The sequence below is a fragment of the Dromiciops gliroides genome, chromosome 1 (assembly GCF_019393635.1).
Source record: "Dromiciops gliroides isolate mDroGli1 chromosome 1, mDroGli1.pri, whole genome shotgun sequence".
Taxonomy (NCBI): domain Eukaryota; kingdom Metazoa; phylum Chordata; class Mammalia; order Microbiotheria; family Microbiotheriidae; genus Dromiciops; species Dromiciops gliroides.
In genome coordinates, this window is record NC_057861.1 from 351,226,770 (window position 1) to 351,244,761 (window position 17,992).

Below are 17,992 nucleotides of genomic sequence, written 5' to 3' on the forward strand. Positions count from 1 at the left end.
GGAAATTATAGTGAGATTATGATTTTCATTTGGATTGCTTTTGGCATATTATTCAGAATATTAACTCTCTTATTAGGTTAACTATGTAGTTGAGGAAAAAAGGTAAAAATTGTAGGTGAAAAAAAATTCACTAAAGGCAAAAAATGAGGAAATGTAAAATTTCATATCTTAACGTGTTTCTACATTGAACTATGAACATAGGCAAAAGAAGTGTTCCAAGGTGTATTTACTCCATTTGTTTAATAATTGTACCCAACACCTGGAACTCAATTTTAGCCTGAAAATAAAGTATATTTGTTCCATAGTTTGAAAAAGGAAGAAGCCTAATTACACTCAAATAGCATGAAACTAATATAACTTTTGGTGCTGGTTATACCCCATACACTCCACCAAAAGTTTCATCTCTTAACTAGTAATTATATTTCTTAAGATTCTTTTTTCACATACTATAATTTCTCAAGGAAGAGACAAGCTGATATTCTTTTAAATATAGCTGAAAGAGCTGCAATCCATCATTTCAGAATACTGCTGACATGTGTTTATTGGAAATAACACACCATTCTTTGTGCAGGAAAGTAGAACTGAACTGGTCTTTTGCTCTGCTGTTTTTCCCAATACAACAGGAAACAGTGATTTCCCATTTAATGTCAAGAGTGTTCATTCTTTCTGACATGGCTGGGTGGTAGACCAGAGATAACATGTCCCTGGTCCAATTAGTGTCAGAGCTATGATTACATCTCTCCTCCTTTATTTTCAGTGTTCAAACATGCTTGATTCCACTGAGACTGCTGAAAATCTTTGAGTACCAAAACACAGCTTGCTCTCTTCTTTAAGAAGCAATAGCAAGGTAATATAACTGCATCATCTCCTCAGGCAATTCACAATGTTTCCTCTGATCCTGCCAAGGGTGCAAAGAGGACAGCAAGACACAGAATGGCTCATCCCATGGGAAAATTGTGATGGAAATGTTTTGACTTCAAAATTCTCTTGTCACCTTTCCCTGACAAAACCAGGAATGAAAGTCAATGGTCTTATGATCCCCTCAGGGTCTCCATAGGACATAGCAAAGAAATTTTCTTCTGATAGTTTGGTTTCATACTAAAAAGGCATCCAATGCATTATCTCTACCTCTGATGACCTGCTGTAGCTCCTTGCAGGAGCTGCTACAGTGTAATTGGAGATGTCTGACATTTAAATCAAATCAATTTCATAGCTCTCACATTTCTACTTGTTCCCCAAATTGTTTTCACTGAATATGAGGGATGAATTATTTAGACTTGTACTAGCTTTTTTCAACTGAATATAGTTCTTTTCTGAAAAGTTATCATGTACCTCCATAATACAGCACTTCTCTTGTTGTATAAATGGTATTATGATCATTTTCAGAGTAAAACAAGCTTGAATCAATTGTTCATTGAGTTAGTCATATGTAACAATAGTAATCAGGCAGATTATTTGATATCATATTTATAAAATATAGAATTGGTTATAATTATGTAGTATTCCCTTGGTTGCATTTATACTGATTATAAACTATTATTAAGTGAGTTCCCCCCTCAGACAATGGTAAAATTGCTCTAAGAAAGATGTATATTCTTTTACTATTGCCCAATCATTTAGTTTCTTATTCCATTATTTAAAAATAATTTTCTTTCTTTTTTATTGAAGGAAGTCACATTTTTGCTACTGTTTTTCTTTTCTTTTTCTCCTGCTTATACATGACATGTGGTGTGCAATCCTTCAGAGAATCACATTGTTATTTGAGCAAGTTATATGTCTCTCCATATCTTATAAATAATTTTTGAAATGTCAGGCTGTTGAGGGATGATAAGAACTAACACAAAAAGAATGTACTACAAAGTCTAAGAAAGCATTTCAAGAAATACCTGGGTACTCCTTATTTGTTCCTCCAATAGGATTGGAGGTAGATGACCTATGAAGCCTCTTTCAACCCTTGGACAATATGGTTCTAAGTCCTAATGCTAATTTTCAAATCATGATGGTATGTTAAAAAAAATAACAATTCTTAACATTTATGGGGCCAGCAAGAAATGTATATCAGAGCTAAGTTTGCAAATATGAAAACAATCAAAACAGAATTATTTATGTTCTAAATATAGGGAAAATTCAGTGAACAGTGAACCTAAAAGTTCCTTTATGAAGTAGAAGAACAAATGTAGACTATGGGCAGTGCAGAAAGCTAGTGATAGATAAAACCCATTAGATTAGAAGTTCGGTAAATCATAAAGATGCAGTATTTTGGGAAAACTATGTCATATAGTGAAAAGAGCACTGATTTTGAAATGAGAACACTCAAGCATCCAGTCCTATTTTTCATTTTTTGTGTGGCCTTGAACATTATTTAGCATTTCTGTTCATTTTTTCATGCAACAAATAAGGCAGTAAGACTAGATTAGCATTCTTTATCTGCTGACCCATGGATAGAATTCAAGGGATTCTTAAATTTGGACAAAAATACATCTTTATTTTCACTAACCAATACTGAAATGTCATTTCCTTCAAAAAATTAGAAATATAATTCTGAGAAGGGGGATATATGTTTCACTGGACAACCAAAAGTTGTTGTTCAGTCATTTTTAGTGGTGTCCAACACTTTGTGGTCTCATTTGGGGTTTTCTTGGAAAAGTTACTGGAGTGGTTTGTCATTTTCTTCTCTTGACTATTTTATAGATGAGGAAACTGAGGCAACCAGGGTTAAGTGACTTGCCCAGGGTCACACATGTCTGAGGCTGGATTTAAGCTCAGGAAGATAAGTCTTCCTGACTCCAGGTCTAGAACTCTATGAATTGCACTACCTATCTGCCCCAGCTTGCCAAAAGCATATATGACAAGAAGAAAGGCCCCAAACCCCTAACCTAGATGGTTCCTAAGGTCAAATATCCCATGACTACTCTACATTGACAAGAAATCAAGGCCTATATTGGTTAGTCTGTGATATGCTATAATATCTTTTTTCCTATGGTAAAATATTTTGTCTGCATATATTTGACTACACTGGAAAACTCATTGCACCTGATGGGATTATGGCAAGATTATTATGATTATCTACTTAGTCAAATGGGTTAATGTAGATAAGATACAAGTTTATTTTGACAAACCATCCAATTACAGTATTCATGAAAAAGGCACAAAATCTGTCATCATAAAAACATTGAGGAATAGAAAAATGGATGTTATAGTAATGTTGGCAATGGGAGCAGATGTTATGAAATTGCCAATGAATGTGACAGTGAAGGGTAAAACAATGCCAAAGCAACAGCTGCCTATTGGAATAATTGTTAGGTGTCAAAACCAAGGATTTATGGCTACACATTTTAGTGAAAGATTGACTAAATGCCATTTGGAATCCGAGACCAGGTGTTCTGTAGAAAAGAAGGCTGCTTGTCTTGTATGCATAAAAGGGGCATTTGACACCAGAAGTCAAGAATACCATCAGAGAAATGAATACTGAATATGTGCAATGGTATAAAAACTGGAGAGCCTAGATGCAAGAGGGTCAAGTGTTTTGCTCCAGAGACAATTAGAAATCTTAAAACTCAAAATAGATCTTGTCAGGAAATCATGTTCAAACTCCTACTGGGATTTTTAAGCCTATAGGAACATTGTTGAAAAAAGCTAAAAAGGTTTTAAGCATACCTAAACCTTGCAGGGAAGTGAATACCTCTCCATCCAAAGACCTGCATATGTGATTAATGAATGGGAAGGCAGAACTTTTGAGGGAAGGTAGGATGGTGTTTGATTAGGATGGGGAACACAATCCCCATTCTGAATGTGATTGTCATCAGTTTAGTTTATTTAACTAGGAATCAGGTTCCTATGACTTACAGACACACCAAGAAATCTTCCCTCCCCCTCTTTCTCCAGTCCAGGCTCAGTTAAGGCTCAGGACACCTAGATACTTTGAAAGAAGAAAGACTTATAAGTGAAACTTGATAAATAGGGAGTATACCAATCCTATTCCTTCATATTGAAGAAACACTTAGTAAGTGCCTTCTGCATGCCAGCAGTGGAGTAAGGGGGAGGCATGCAAGGATAAGAATGAAGAGCTTCCATTCTCTTCAGTCACATGCCACCAGGTTTATAATTGCCTATATGATCTCCTTTGTGGGTCATTGTCTTCTCATGAATAGTACATGAGCAAAAGAGTTAAACATGATGGGTTTTTATCCTGGAAAGTATGAAGAAGTTCTTTCTTTAACCATTTTATCAGTAGCAGAACTATCTCTATCCATTTTTGCCTAATAAATGGCTTTGTCTCTTTCGTTGACTTGTGCAGACTCAATAAAATAACTCTCATTTTCTGTTGCATTTTACTTACTATGGCCTGGGAATGCTCCATGGGCATTTTGTTTATATTAATCTGAATCAACAGGGGCCCTAAAACCTTTGATAATTAAAGCTGAAACAAAGAGAAGAGAGTTTCTCTATTTGAAAACCATGAATGACAGATCTGGGTTCTTCTGCCTTTTAGGCTGACAAATATACCAAAAATGTCACTTCTTAATTAACAGCATTCATACCAACTTTCCTGACTAATTTGTCCCTGTTTATTTTGGTGATATTTTTACATTTTCTTGCCACAAGAACAAACATATCTCCCACAGAAAAGAAGTGTTAACTCAGTTGTAGCACTACAATTTGTACCCGTATGTTGGAGGAATGCTTTTTTCATAGGTCAGAGATAGCATTCTTAAAATTTATTTTAGGAAGACTGACTGCAAATATAGTCCAATTGTATCTGGGATTTTCTGATACCCATTGTATCATTTTCTCAGAAAAGTTTATACTGTAATGCTTATGATTTTCAGAGCCCCCAAATAGTTTTTCAGACAACAAAAATAAAATGGGGTATTAGATACTATTATTCTCAATTTTCCCCTGGGTAATTTGAAAATAGTGTGACATTATATATAAAAGTATAATTTATAATGAAAGTATTAAAAATAGCATGGAAGATGTCTTATCATGCAATATGAAATTAGAGAAAACTGAAAAGTAAGAAAGATATTTGCACAAGCATTTTGTGTAGCTTTGCTAACAGAGTTATAGAATGCCATGATGCTAATATTTATAAAGATGAATCATAATGTCTATTCAGAGAAAAAAGTCCCTTGATCACATGAAGTCCTATTGGTAAGGAATCTAGGGGTGTTCTGGACAGGAAGTTTAATCTATGGTTACCAGTTGTACTCTTAATGAATAGATAAACCAAATTCTGTTATGTTCTATACAAGGCAATTCCAAATAATAATAATTTCCAAATAATTTAGGTGAACCCAGAAGCCCCAACAAAAGTTCTATGGTTTTCTGAGAAACCCTGCTTGTTGGTTCCCTTGAGGACTTGGTTCTGAGAAGTGGGCAGTTCTGTGAGAGATCTGCATTCATATTTATGCTACACAATAATTTTTAGGCCTCATGACCCTGTCTCTGAAGTGGCCATTGACTTTTACATGCCAAGGAAATGATGTTTAATGAAGAGGTCTGAGGGGTAAAAAATAAAAATTCGTAATTGGTAATAAGACAATAAAGTAGAAAAGAAGGAAAGGAATGGGTTTCAAAGAAATCATTAGGAAAATGTTTATATCTTAATATTAAATGAGGTGAGGGAGCAGATTTGTGCTTTTATTAGTATGAGGATCTGCCCAGTATGGAAATTAATGATATTGATCAGCAATTCCCCTATAACTTAGATTCTTAAAGTATTGTCTGATAAATTAAATGGCTTATGTGTCTAAATGGCAGTTTATCCATTTATGTCTATGTTACATATATGTGTGTGTATACTGATTTGTGTATATCTGTGTTTTATATATAGATACTCTTTTAAATCCTAATTTAATTTTTTAGAGTTCTCTTCATCTCAGGTTCATATAGTAGATCTTAGAATATAAGAACATACTTCTAGAAGTTGTTTAAATACACTTGTGTACAAGTTTCTAAATATCTTATTCTTTTTTTTATTCATACTATTGTTTATCAATCTGTATAGCCGGGACCAGGTTCCACTTAGGGATAAGAGCATTTTTTTTATGGTGACAAGTCTTTTGAAGCTTTTTTATATGTTTTTGAAGTATCTTTTGGTAGTAATGAAATTAAATGAATTGAAGTAAAATTGATAATAGCCTTATTAGCTTTGGAAACTTATGAAAGAAAATGGTTTCTTATATGGTCCTTCTGTTATACTTTTAGTTTTGGGTCAAGAGAGAACAGTATTATTATGAATCTTTGCTCAAAAACAATTGATGATTGAGCACACTTACCATTTTGAAGGGAATAAAGATCTTAAACATTTGATTCTCACTAATACAATCTTGGTTTTGAAAATTTAATTTGGCAGGGAACCTAATCCAGAAATCAAATATGGAATTGGTATTTTGTTTACATTTGTGATAGGGCCTAAGTATGAAAGAGTATTGTAGAACTAGAGAATTTCTGGGGGCAGCTAGGTGGCGCAGTGGATAAAGCACCGGCCTTGGATTCAGGAGTACCCAGGTTCAAATCCGGCCTTGGACACTTGACACTTACTAGCTGTGTGACCCTGGGCAAGTCACTTAACCCCCATTGCCCTGCAAAAAAAAAAAAAAAAAAAGAACTAGAGAATTTCTAAAGTAGAAACTAAATTGCTTTTATTATATTGCTACCATTCTTCAGATGTAGCAGAAACAAAGTACTATATGTTTTAACTTGGATGTATGCTCTAAAGTTAAAGGGGTGTTTGTTCATTTGAAATATCATTTGAGCTCCCTTTGCTGATAGTTCTAACTCAAAAGGAGTAGGACAGGCTGGACAGAGCTTTATTTTACTTTGTAGAACAAACATTTCTGCCTCTTGGAATCTCTAGTTTCTTCCAATGCTCATCTCAAGTATCATCTCTTACAAGATATCTTTTCTGATCCTCCTTAGCTGCAACTATATGCTCAGATAAAATTGTATTGATTTGGTACATATGTTGTATTTACTTTTAGGCATGCGAATTGTTCCTTCCAATAGAATGGGATCTCTTTGAAAGCAGGGATTCTTATTTTTTTTGTCTTTGATCAACTGTGCCAGCATAGAGCAGGCCTTTTATGAATGCTTGTTGATTGATTAAATAAATATAAAGTTAGCTTTAAGTTAATTTCTGAAAAAGAAATCATACCTCCCTGTTGTTTCTATTATAATATTAAAATATAGTACATGTCCTATTGTTTCCATTACATGCTATCACCCCCTGAAGGTAAAAACATCTTGGTGTCACATAATATTATAAACTTGCTGTGTGATCTTAGCTCCCTCTACATCTCTGGTCTTCAGTTTCACTTGTAAAATGAGAGGAGTGGATCATCCCCAAGGTGACTTCAAGCCCTAAAAACAGATGGCTCTAATTTGGTCAAGTTCCAGGAAATATCTGATTATTATATACCTGAATAGGACTGTCCTGAAAATGCAGACTTTTTTCATTATTTTATTATTCACTTGGGTAAAATGAATCTCCCTGTGATATGGTGCAGCAAACTATGTATAACATATACATAGCTTATATAGACTATGATACTTAATATCCTTGTTAAGCAGCATTAAAGGTTATGGCAGCATGTGTATCTTGTCTGGAATACCAGGGCTATGGAAATTTAGATTGGGTGCAAGGTACTTAAAGTACTTTAAAAGGATTATGATGGTTCTCAGTTACAATTCTAAATGTAAAAAAGAGAATACCATGCAATAGCTAAGTGAGGGCTCATTCTGTAACCTGAACTATAAAGATAGATAAAGAGTGATCTTTTACTGATAGATAAACCATTTTGAATCCAAAGTCATAGGTACATGTTTCTTATTTTTAGGTATTTTTAAATTCAATTTTATTTTCTGTTGCAAATTCTCTCCCCCATCCTCTTCCCATTGAGAAGGCAAAAAAATACAACTCATTACAAAAATTTATAGTCATGTAAAACAAATTTTCATTTTCACTATATGCTCATACCTAAAAAAAGGAAAAAGAAAGAAATGGAAGGAAAAATATTTCAATCTACACCCTGAGTCCATTAGTTCTCTGTCTAGAAGTCAATAGCACATTTCATCCTTGGAATTGTGGTTGGTCATTGTGTTGATCAGATTTCCTAATTTTTCAAATTGATTTTTTCACAATATTGCTGTTTCTGTGATATATATATATGTACATACATATACATATATGTATGTGTAATATTTTCTCCTAGTTCTGCTCACTTCACTCTTCACCAATTTATAGAAGTCTTCACAGCAGCTAGTTGACACAGCAGATAGAGTGCCAAGCCTGGAGTCAAGAAAACCTGAATTTAAATTTGATCTCTGATACTTAATGACCCTGGGCAAGTCGCTTAACTTTATTTGCCTCTGTATTGTACTTTGGAATGAAGATAATAATAGTACCTATCTCCCAGGGTTTTTCTGAGGATAATGAGATAATAATATTAAAGTGTACAGCACCCTGCTTGGCACATAGAAAGCACTATATATGTTAGTTATTATTATTCTCAAGTTTTTCTGAAACCATTTGCTTCATCATTTTTACAGTACAATAGAATTCCATTATATTCAAATAGCATAACTAATTGTATGGTTAATGTTTACATAAATGGAAATTTCCATCTAACACAGATATAATGCATACAAATTGCTTCTTCATACTCCCATTAGACAGGCTGTCTCAGTGGTGGCTGGATAGTCTCTATCTATCACATAGGTTTCTACTGGCATGAGAGAATATGGTTAAAGTTCAGCCATTCCCCTATCAGTGTGCATCTGCTGTTTCCATTTCTTTGCCATCACAAAAAGAACTTCTGTAAATATTTTTGTACAAATGGGTCTTTTTCCTCTGTTATATTTCTTTGAGATATAGTCCTTGTAGTGGTATCACTAGACCAAAGAGTATGTTCAGCTTAATAGTGTTTTCAGGCATATTTCCAAATCATTAGCAATGTTTCTGGTGGTTCACACAGACTTACTGATTTATAACTAGAAGAGACCTTAGAAATTATCTAAACTGACCTCTTCATTTTACAGATGAGGAAATTGAGGCTTAGGAAAACAAAGTTGCCCAATGTCATGCAATTAGCTAGATGGAGTCAGGATTTAAACCCAGATCTTCTTTCCCACTGTACCACACTGACTCTCCTTCCACACCTGCCCTATCAGAAGTCTTTTTCAGGGTATAAAATTCCTCAGCTAATGTATTGTTTATAAAGTTTGGTTTCATTTATTTTAAGAAATGGTCTTGCTAATTGAAGTTTTCCCACTTTCTCAAGAAAAATGTGAAAAAGTAATGTACACAGATGTCATTTAGATGTGTTTTAGAAGGTTGTTTTTTTTACATTTCAGTAGCTAGTCTTCACCTTTCAGCATTAATAGTAATATCCTTCAGCTGCCTCATCTCTTTGTGTCAGGAAGGATTTTTAAAAGGTATAATTAAAAGATAGCAGGTTGCAAAGTAATCCAGTATGTTCCATCCACCGTAGGTTAGTCTACACAAACCAGAGAGATATGCACTTTTCCTTCATTGTGTTTTGCTCAAGGTTGGTGATTTACATAATTTATTTTGCACTGCTTGCTTCTAAGTCAAGTACAATATCCATATTCCTGACTTATCAGAAGCATAGCATGATATATGTTCAATTAAATTGAATGAGAAGGTACCGATGGATTAGCACAAATCCATCACCTCTACTGGAAAAACAACTCAAGTTTTGCATGTTCTACAGACAGTTGAATCTGTAGTATCATTTTAATATGCAAAGGGCAGCACACTATGCTGCTGTGTTTCTTTCTTTTTTTTTTTTTTTCAATCAGGGATAACTAAAGAAACAGCTCCTAAGGCACTGATGCTTCCCACAGTCCTTTGATATGTCTGGAGGCACAGTAAAAAGTAGCCTCTCCCCAGTAGGAACCAATTTGGTAGCTAGCAACTATCCAGCCAGTGCTAATACAGCATAACTAGTAGGAATATAAAGAAACAAGTGCTTTACAGTATAAATGTATACATTTCCCTCTATTTAGCTGTTATTTCTCATGTTTCATTCTAAAACAACTGAAGTACAAGTTCAAGCACCCTCTATATATATACAAAAATGTGCCTTCACTTCCTAGGAAAACCACTATTATTTTCTGCAACTTTTTCCAAATAAGAACTAAATGATGAACTAGTGGTATTATCTTAATATAATGGGGGAAAAAAACCTGAACTACATAGCAAAGCCACATAGCAAAGTCCATCTTCTTGCGACTATCATTATACCTTTTACATTCCAATTTAAGTTCTCCCTGTTTCATCAAATGCATATTGCTAAATTACCACTAATAAAAAAGAAAAAGGAAAACTTTAGTTTGTCTGCACTTGACACATATAGAGTACTGTATGTAAACAGAATGCTTTATTCTTCTAGTTTACATGATGTTATTGCTTTCTTTCTTCTTCTTCTTCTTTTTTTTTTTTTTTGTGAGGCAATTGGGGTTAAGTGACTTGGCCAGGGCCACACAGCTGGTAAGTGTTAAGTGTCCGAGATCAAATTTGAACTCAGGTCCTCCTGACTCCAGGGCTGGTGCTCTATCCACTGCGCCACCTAGCTGCCCCCATTGCTTTCTTTCTTAAAGGGAAAGTCCATAATTTTTCTCAACATAAACAATCTGACAGGAACTGAAGTGGTGAAGTAGATGTGGCTTGTAATGGGGCTAGGGAGGCAGTGTGGGGGAACAGACTGGATACTCTGCATTTGAGTGATTTAAAGTTTGATAGACCTAATCTTATAACTCACATCCATTTTCCATGCCCCTTACACCTACATTAGTTCAGGCTTTTATCACCTCTTGTCTAAGCTTATAGATATAACAGCTTCCAAACTAGAATTTCTGACTCCAATCAATGTCATTTTCTAAGCCATTCTCTAATTGCTGGCTGAATGATCTTCCTACTATTATGTCACCATTTTGCTCAAAAACCTTCATCTATAGCCTCAAATAAAATATAAGCTCAAGACTCAAGGTCTTTCACATCTTGGATCCCACCTGCCTTCTTCAGAACTGGACTAGTGGGTGGAAATAGATTTTGACTTGATATAAAGTAAGACTTTCTAACAATTAGCGATTTCCAAAAATAAAATAGGATGACCTGAGAAGCAGTTGGTTCCCACTTACTAGAGATTTTAAAAGCAAAGGCTGTATGACCCTTGGTGGGGAGATTGGAAAAGGGATTATTATTTAGTTATAGGTTGTATTTGATGTGTTCTAAAGTTCCTTCAAACTCAGACATGCTGTGACTCATGGATTTTACACGCTAAGCCAATTAGATTATTCTCTTTTATTCACTCTTTCCCCTTCCTCTGGGGTCCTCATTCTTTGGCTCATACCATGACCTGTGCTTGGAATAGGTTCCCATTTCCATCTTTTGAAGCTACTTCCTATAAGGTTAAATGCAGATGTGACCCCTCCAAGAAAGCATCAATTCTCTATCCCTTTTCAAGTAAATGAATTTTCCCCTCACCTTTATCATCACAACTTGAATAAACCTCACATTTATGTGGTTTTTGGGGGGTCTCATATCTATAAGATATTACAGGTACTTCCAGTATAAATAAAGAATGGATAGACTAAACAAGTCATAGACACATTCCCATATTTGTGATTCTGGGAAAAATCACTCTCAGTAACAGTAGTCAACATCATTATCTTTTATTTTTACATTTCTCAACATTGCACTTAATTCTAAGCTTAAAACTACAGCTCCCAAGAGAACTTTATGAATATAGTTCTGTTCTGATTTTTAATAGTCTGGACAGCTAAAGGAGTCTACAGGGAACTCTGGGGAAATGGGACAAGGGGCTCATTTTCTTTGTCAAAACCAACCAACTATAGAAAAGAATCATCACCAATCAAGAAAGCCCAAGAAAGCTCCTGGAGTGGCAACGCCAATCTCTCTCTCCCATTCCAGACCACTGGTTCTGAACATGTCAAGCAAGAGATGACATGAGAGTGTTACTCCCTCTGCCATATCAGCAGTTGCTGCTACTGAAGATTCACTTACCACCAAAGTCCTGGGCAGAATCAAATGGTTCAACATTAGAAATGGATATGATTATCAATAGAAATCATATTTAAAATGATACCTTATCATTCCATCTGCTGCTACACCCTAAGGACAATGGAGCCTTTCCATCTCAAAGCAACTTGAGAACAGGGACTGGTTTATTTATCTATTTTTTAAATTTAATTTTTTTTGCAGGGCAATGAGGGCAAAGTGACTTGCCCAGGGTCATACAGCTAGTAAGTATCAAGTGTTTGAAGCTGAATTTGAACTCAGGTCCTCCAGAATCCAGGGCCTGTGCTCTATCCACTGCCCAACCTAGCTGCCCCTGGTTTATTTTTTTCTATTTTTAACCACAGTGCTTAACAGAGTATTAAGAGCTTACTCAATGCTTTTGAATTAAATCATTCATTCATTCGACACTCTCCAACCCTCCCCACAATAAATTTGCATCATAACAGCTAGGTGGCAGAGTGGAAAAAAGCACTGGCCCTGGAGTCATAAGGATCTGAATTCAAATTTTACCTCAGACACTTACTATGTGACTGAGCAAGCCACTTAATCCCAATTGCCTTAAAAAATATCCGGACCATTTTCAGTTGTCCTGATGTATATGTTGCCACTTGACCAAGACGGCTCTGGAGGAGAGAGTGAGGTTGGTGACCTTGTACAGACCTCCCTCACTTAAGTCCAATTCAGTGAAAGTCATGAAATCTGTCATGGTCCTCTTCAAATAACAAAAGACAAACAACAGTTGTAGCAATTCAACCAAACCAGGGCTGTTTGGTTTTCTTTTGAGGTACATCTCTAGATGAAGACAAACAAACAAAAGCACATGAGCAACGACAGAGCCTTATGTGGGCAGTAAGCTAAGGACTCCATAAATGTATTTAGTAGAATTCAGATTTCAAGGAAGGGTCTAAGACAAATAAGTTTGGATACAATGGTTGTTTAAGGTTAGGAAACTGAGAAACTGAGATCTGCACACATATAAGGAGTTCTGATGATGCCAATGGCTATCGTGGTACTTACTGGACATGTCGAGATACTCTGTTCCCACTGGCTCATGCTCAAGCTCTCTTCCAAGGTTGTGCATTTCTTCATCACCACATCCCAGCCACAGTAGGGATCCTGAGCTCCAATACAAGCACTGCAAAAACAAGCCCCAAAGTTCAGTGAAGGGCTATTTGGCCTCTTCCATGAAATGCTAATTACATTTTTGGTCCTACTTGCCATGAGCAAGAACAGGAACAAGAACAACATAGGGCCATTTAGACATAAATATATTCCAAAAATAAAAATCAGTTGAACATTTATTTTGTACATTTGAGATGGAAGACTGGAAGGATCACTAATTTCTAGAGGAAAAATCAAGCAGCCACTACATTTATGAACATTTGATGTCTATAACTATGTGAGAAAATATCTGGGGGACTGAATAAAACATGGAAATTCACATTTTATATCTTTTTACATTTTATGAATCAAGTTCCTCACAATAACTTTGTGGGACAGTCAATAAAAACAGTTCTATTTCCATTTTCTAGATGAGGCTACTAAAGGCTAAAGAGTCTAATCCATGGGTAACTTCTCATCCAATTTAATTGAACATGTACCATGTTATAATGCAAATAAGTCAGGGATATGAATAACATAACTGACTTAGAAGCTAGAAACATAAAATATGTGGCCAAGGTCACACTGATAGTGCTTCAGCAGAATTTATTTGTCTAAAATTCCATGCTATTTCAACTACACCACCAAATAATCTGAATGTTTCAACTCATGTAAATGTTTTACAAATGTTTCAGCTACAGTAAATGTTTTGCAATTAGCAGGAAGCAAAGCCTAGCTTTTTTGAATTACAGGTAATTGGAGAATGTTTGTGAGATACAACATAGTCACAACAACATATCCCTATACATACATGTATAATACATTTCCATTTATTGAAATAGCAACTACTTTCAACCGGTAAGAGTCATTTCAATTTGCTATATATTTTTGTTTACTTATCTATAAAAGGAGCGCATGAATAGATGATCACCTCCAGCTCTAGGATATAATACTTCTGCATGGGAATTTTTGGATAAATTTTCAGACTCTTAAAATGTATTCTAAAGTACAGTATAATAATGCCTTTCATGTATTATATGTGTTCTAAAATAAACGAATTGTTTCCCCTAAGCTGTAAAATCATATTAAACTGATTATAAAGTGTGGATAATTCATTTAATCTCTGTCTAAATGAAAGATTTCACACATACAATGGATATTTTGCATGAAGATTCCTCATACACTTTGCCAAAGGAAAGGAAAGAAAGAAGAAAAGCAAGAGATGGACAGCAAGGCAAAGATAGATGTAAAAAGAAGCATTCACAGAGTGGTAGTTCAAGGCAGTCAGTATACCCTTTCTTCAAACTGTGACCAGTAGGAAAGAATTTTTAAATTTTGGACTCTTGCCCATACCCACGCTACAGTTTTTCACAGTACAAGAAATAGAAATAACCTGCTTTATAGAGAACATATCCCAAAACTCCCCATTTCAGCCAGACTGTTTTATTATGCAAGTCAACTCTGTGAGCTGGGTCTCTATAGCACTCTCCCACAATCAGGTGAAATAACATTGCAGAGTTCAATATAAAACAAATCCCTCTTGGTATATGGCAGATATCCCACAAAAGCAACACATTGTTGATTTGGTGAAAAAGACAAGTTTTGCACTGGAAGTTCTTTCTCCGGTTCCTTTCCATGTTACCATTATACTCTATATTTAAATAACAGTGTATAGTTGATTGGGAAGGAGAGAAATGAGGAATAATCAAGAATTTAAACTTTTTGTATCATATCCTGTTATTACTTAGAAATAACCATTCACCATTATTTATCTACTTGTGTACCTTAGGGGAAAAAAAAAAACACCTCCAAGGAGATAAACAATCTAAACTCTTAAAGTACAAAAGGTAAATAAAATGTTATATAAAAATATATAGGAACTAAGAGGAAAAAAGGCAAGGAAGATACAAATGTGCAAGGATCCCCTTTCTTTCCTAAAGGATTCAGAATATTTATTTTCACTAACCACTTTAATACAGAAAACATTGCCATCAATTCCCTTTTATTTTTTAATATCTAGGTCTCAAGTTGTTACTAATGTAAATATAGCCCCTTTACCACATAAAAATTGGAATTCATTAAAACATCATGGGGGCAGCAAGCTAGATGGCGCAGTGGATAAAGCACCGGCCCTGAATTCAGGAGGTCCTGAGTTCAAATCTGGCCTCAGACACTTGACACTTGCTAGCTGTGTGACCCTGGGCAAGTCACTTAACCCTCATTGCCCTGAAAGGAAAAAAAAAAGAAAAGAAACTATCAAAACATCATGGGGGCAGCTAGGTGGCATAGTGGATAAAGTACTGGCCTTGGATTCAGGAGGACCTGAGTTCAAATCCAGCCTCAGGCGTTTGACACTTTACTAGCTGTGTGACCTTGGGCAAGTCATTTAACTCTCATTGCCCTGCAAAAAAACCCAAAAAGCAAACATCATTATATTTGTATTTGCAAAAGCCTCTCCAATATGGCACACAGTACCACCTACAAAGAACTAGACTAGTCTTGCTTTGAGCTTACCTGGTAAGATGCTAGTATGTGTACATATAATGGACTCTCTAAATTATAATAATATTTTGTGTTCAATTTCCTGAATGTCTTGAGGAAGCTCAAGAGAAAGAAGGGACCTTAGAGGATATCTAGCCCCAAACCATTATTTAATAGGTGAGGTCCAAGAATGTTGTGATTTGCCCAAATTCACAGGATTAGAAGCGTCAGAAACAAGATTGTGAATCCAGATCCACTGGTTCCAAAGCCAGTGTTCTTTTCCTAGTATTTTGCTTCCTCCAAATTTGATTTGATCAGGCACATTTTTTGCACCATCCCTGTTTTACCCCTAGGAAAATCATATTAGATATTAAATGATATAATGGGTCAGCTAGTTGTTAATAGTGCCAGGTCTCAAGTCAGGAAGACTCATTTTTCTGAATTTAAATCTGGCCTCACATCCTAACTGTGTGACTCTGGCCAAGCACTTAACACTGTTTGCCTTAGTTTCCTCATCTGTAAAATGAGCTGGAGAAGGAAATGACAAAGTACTTCAGTATCTTTGCCAGGGAAACCCAAAATGGGATCATGAAGAGACAGACTGAACAACGTTTTAAGATGCTGCTCTCAAAGTAAAGCAAAGGATCTATACATTATTGATTTAATGAACTGTCATATAACAGTATTCTTGTCTTCTCAAATTGTCAGCCTCCACATGAATGTTGGGGTAAACACAATATAAGCTATGAAAAGTCATTTGAATCAATTTTCATTAATCTAAGAGAGATAGCTACTAAGAAGAATAAAACTCATTCAGAAAAATGAGGGATAAAATCTTCAACTTCACTTCACTTTTTGCCATATCAATAATCCACATTTCTAAAACAGTTTGAACAACTTTCAACAGCACTACAACAGTATTTTAGTGTTAAGCATGGAAAATTTTCCAGTATTTTTAATGAATGATTGCCTGCAATAACATAATTTTCTTCCCGTAATGCTATTATTCTTCAGAATGTTAACTTTCAGTTAAAGAAAAAAAAAATTTCTTCGTGCCAGATATATACATATGAATATACATATACATGTACATGCACATACACATATATGTATGTATAAATAAATTGCATCTATATGTTTGTATATGTCTATACCATATATATTATACAGAATGTATGTTTATATCTAAAAATAATGAAAATGTTTTTTGGTGCTAGCAAAGTAATTTTAATCTCATTTTTGCTTATGATAAAGTACCTGGTTAGTGCCAACCTGTATTATAATATTTTATTTGGGAAGCCAGTACATTTTTGTAACAAAATGTGAAAAATTATGGCCTTCTTGATAGCTCTATCATGGGATTCATTGATATGAGTTCTCTTTGTACCACTTTTGTACACATATAGAAATTTCAAATGCCTTTTTTTTAGTGGAAATTTCCAAGGATTCTCTAGTTTAATATGGTATTCTGGTGAACACTGGACATATCTAAAGCAGAGAAGATGTTTTTGGTTGGAAACCCCATGTGGATTGAGGATCAAAGTAGAAATTTTGCTGATCTATGTGTATGGATTTTATTTATTTCTTTTAAATTACAAAATTCTGTTGTTTGTGAACCTAACAGATTATTTTAATGAAGTAAATGAAGAGATGTAAGAAAGATACATACTTTTGCCCAGATTTTCACACTATTTCTGCAAATCTAAAAAAAAAAAATTACAGATTCATTTCCCTGGGAAGGGGACTATCAGCAGAATTCCTGGTAGGAATAGCCACATTTATAAAATCACAGACCTACTGGTATTGGGAATAGTAATGTACAAATTCATCTCCATCTATTCCAGTGACTATTGGGTCAGCAACTGACTTTATTTTTGTTTTGTTTTTGTCATAAATGTAATGTAGCAGAGATTGTGAATGCTGAATGTATTAACAATGGTTAAATACTGTTTTGAACACATTTGTTAAACAATGACTAACACATTTGTTAAACAATGACTGTTTAATGATTTGTTTTTAATAAGCTTATAAGTCTCTGTCACTACTATACTTGTAGGAATGGTTTTAAAAGTAAAGCCCCTTGCAATCAGTCATTCATCCAGTCAATAAGCATTACCAGGTGCCAGGAACTGTGGTAATTGCTAAGGATACAAATAAATTGATAAATAAACAAATAAATACATAGACAAATGAATGAATGAATAAATGGAAAAAACAGAGCATGTCCTCAAAAAGCTTTTTTTTTAATGTAGGAGACAACTTGTATATAACTAAGTACATCCATGCATCTTGAAAGTAGATGAAATGTAACCAAAGAAGGAAAGCGCTAGCACAGTAGCTGCA

General features: G+C 34.9%; 1 protein-coding gene across 3 annotated transcripts in view; it reads right to left on the minus strand.

Annotated features, from left to right (window-relative positions):
* The window catches only part of SEMA5A (semaphorin 5A), a 664,838-nt gene that overhangs the window by 124,975 nt on the left and 521,871 nt on the right, over nt 1-17,992 (minus strand). For all 3 annotated transcript variants that reach the window (XM_043978814.1, XM_043978812.1, XM_043978813.1), the window contains one exon: nt 13,085-13,202. In XM_043978814.1, the coding sequence (XP_043834749.1) occupies nt 13,085-13,202 (118 nt within the window). The remainder of the gene's footprint in view (nt 1-13,084; nt 13,203-17,992) is intronic.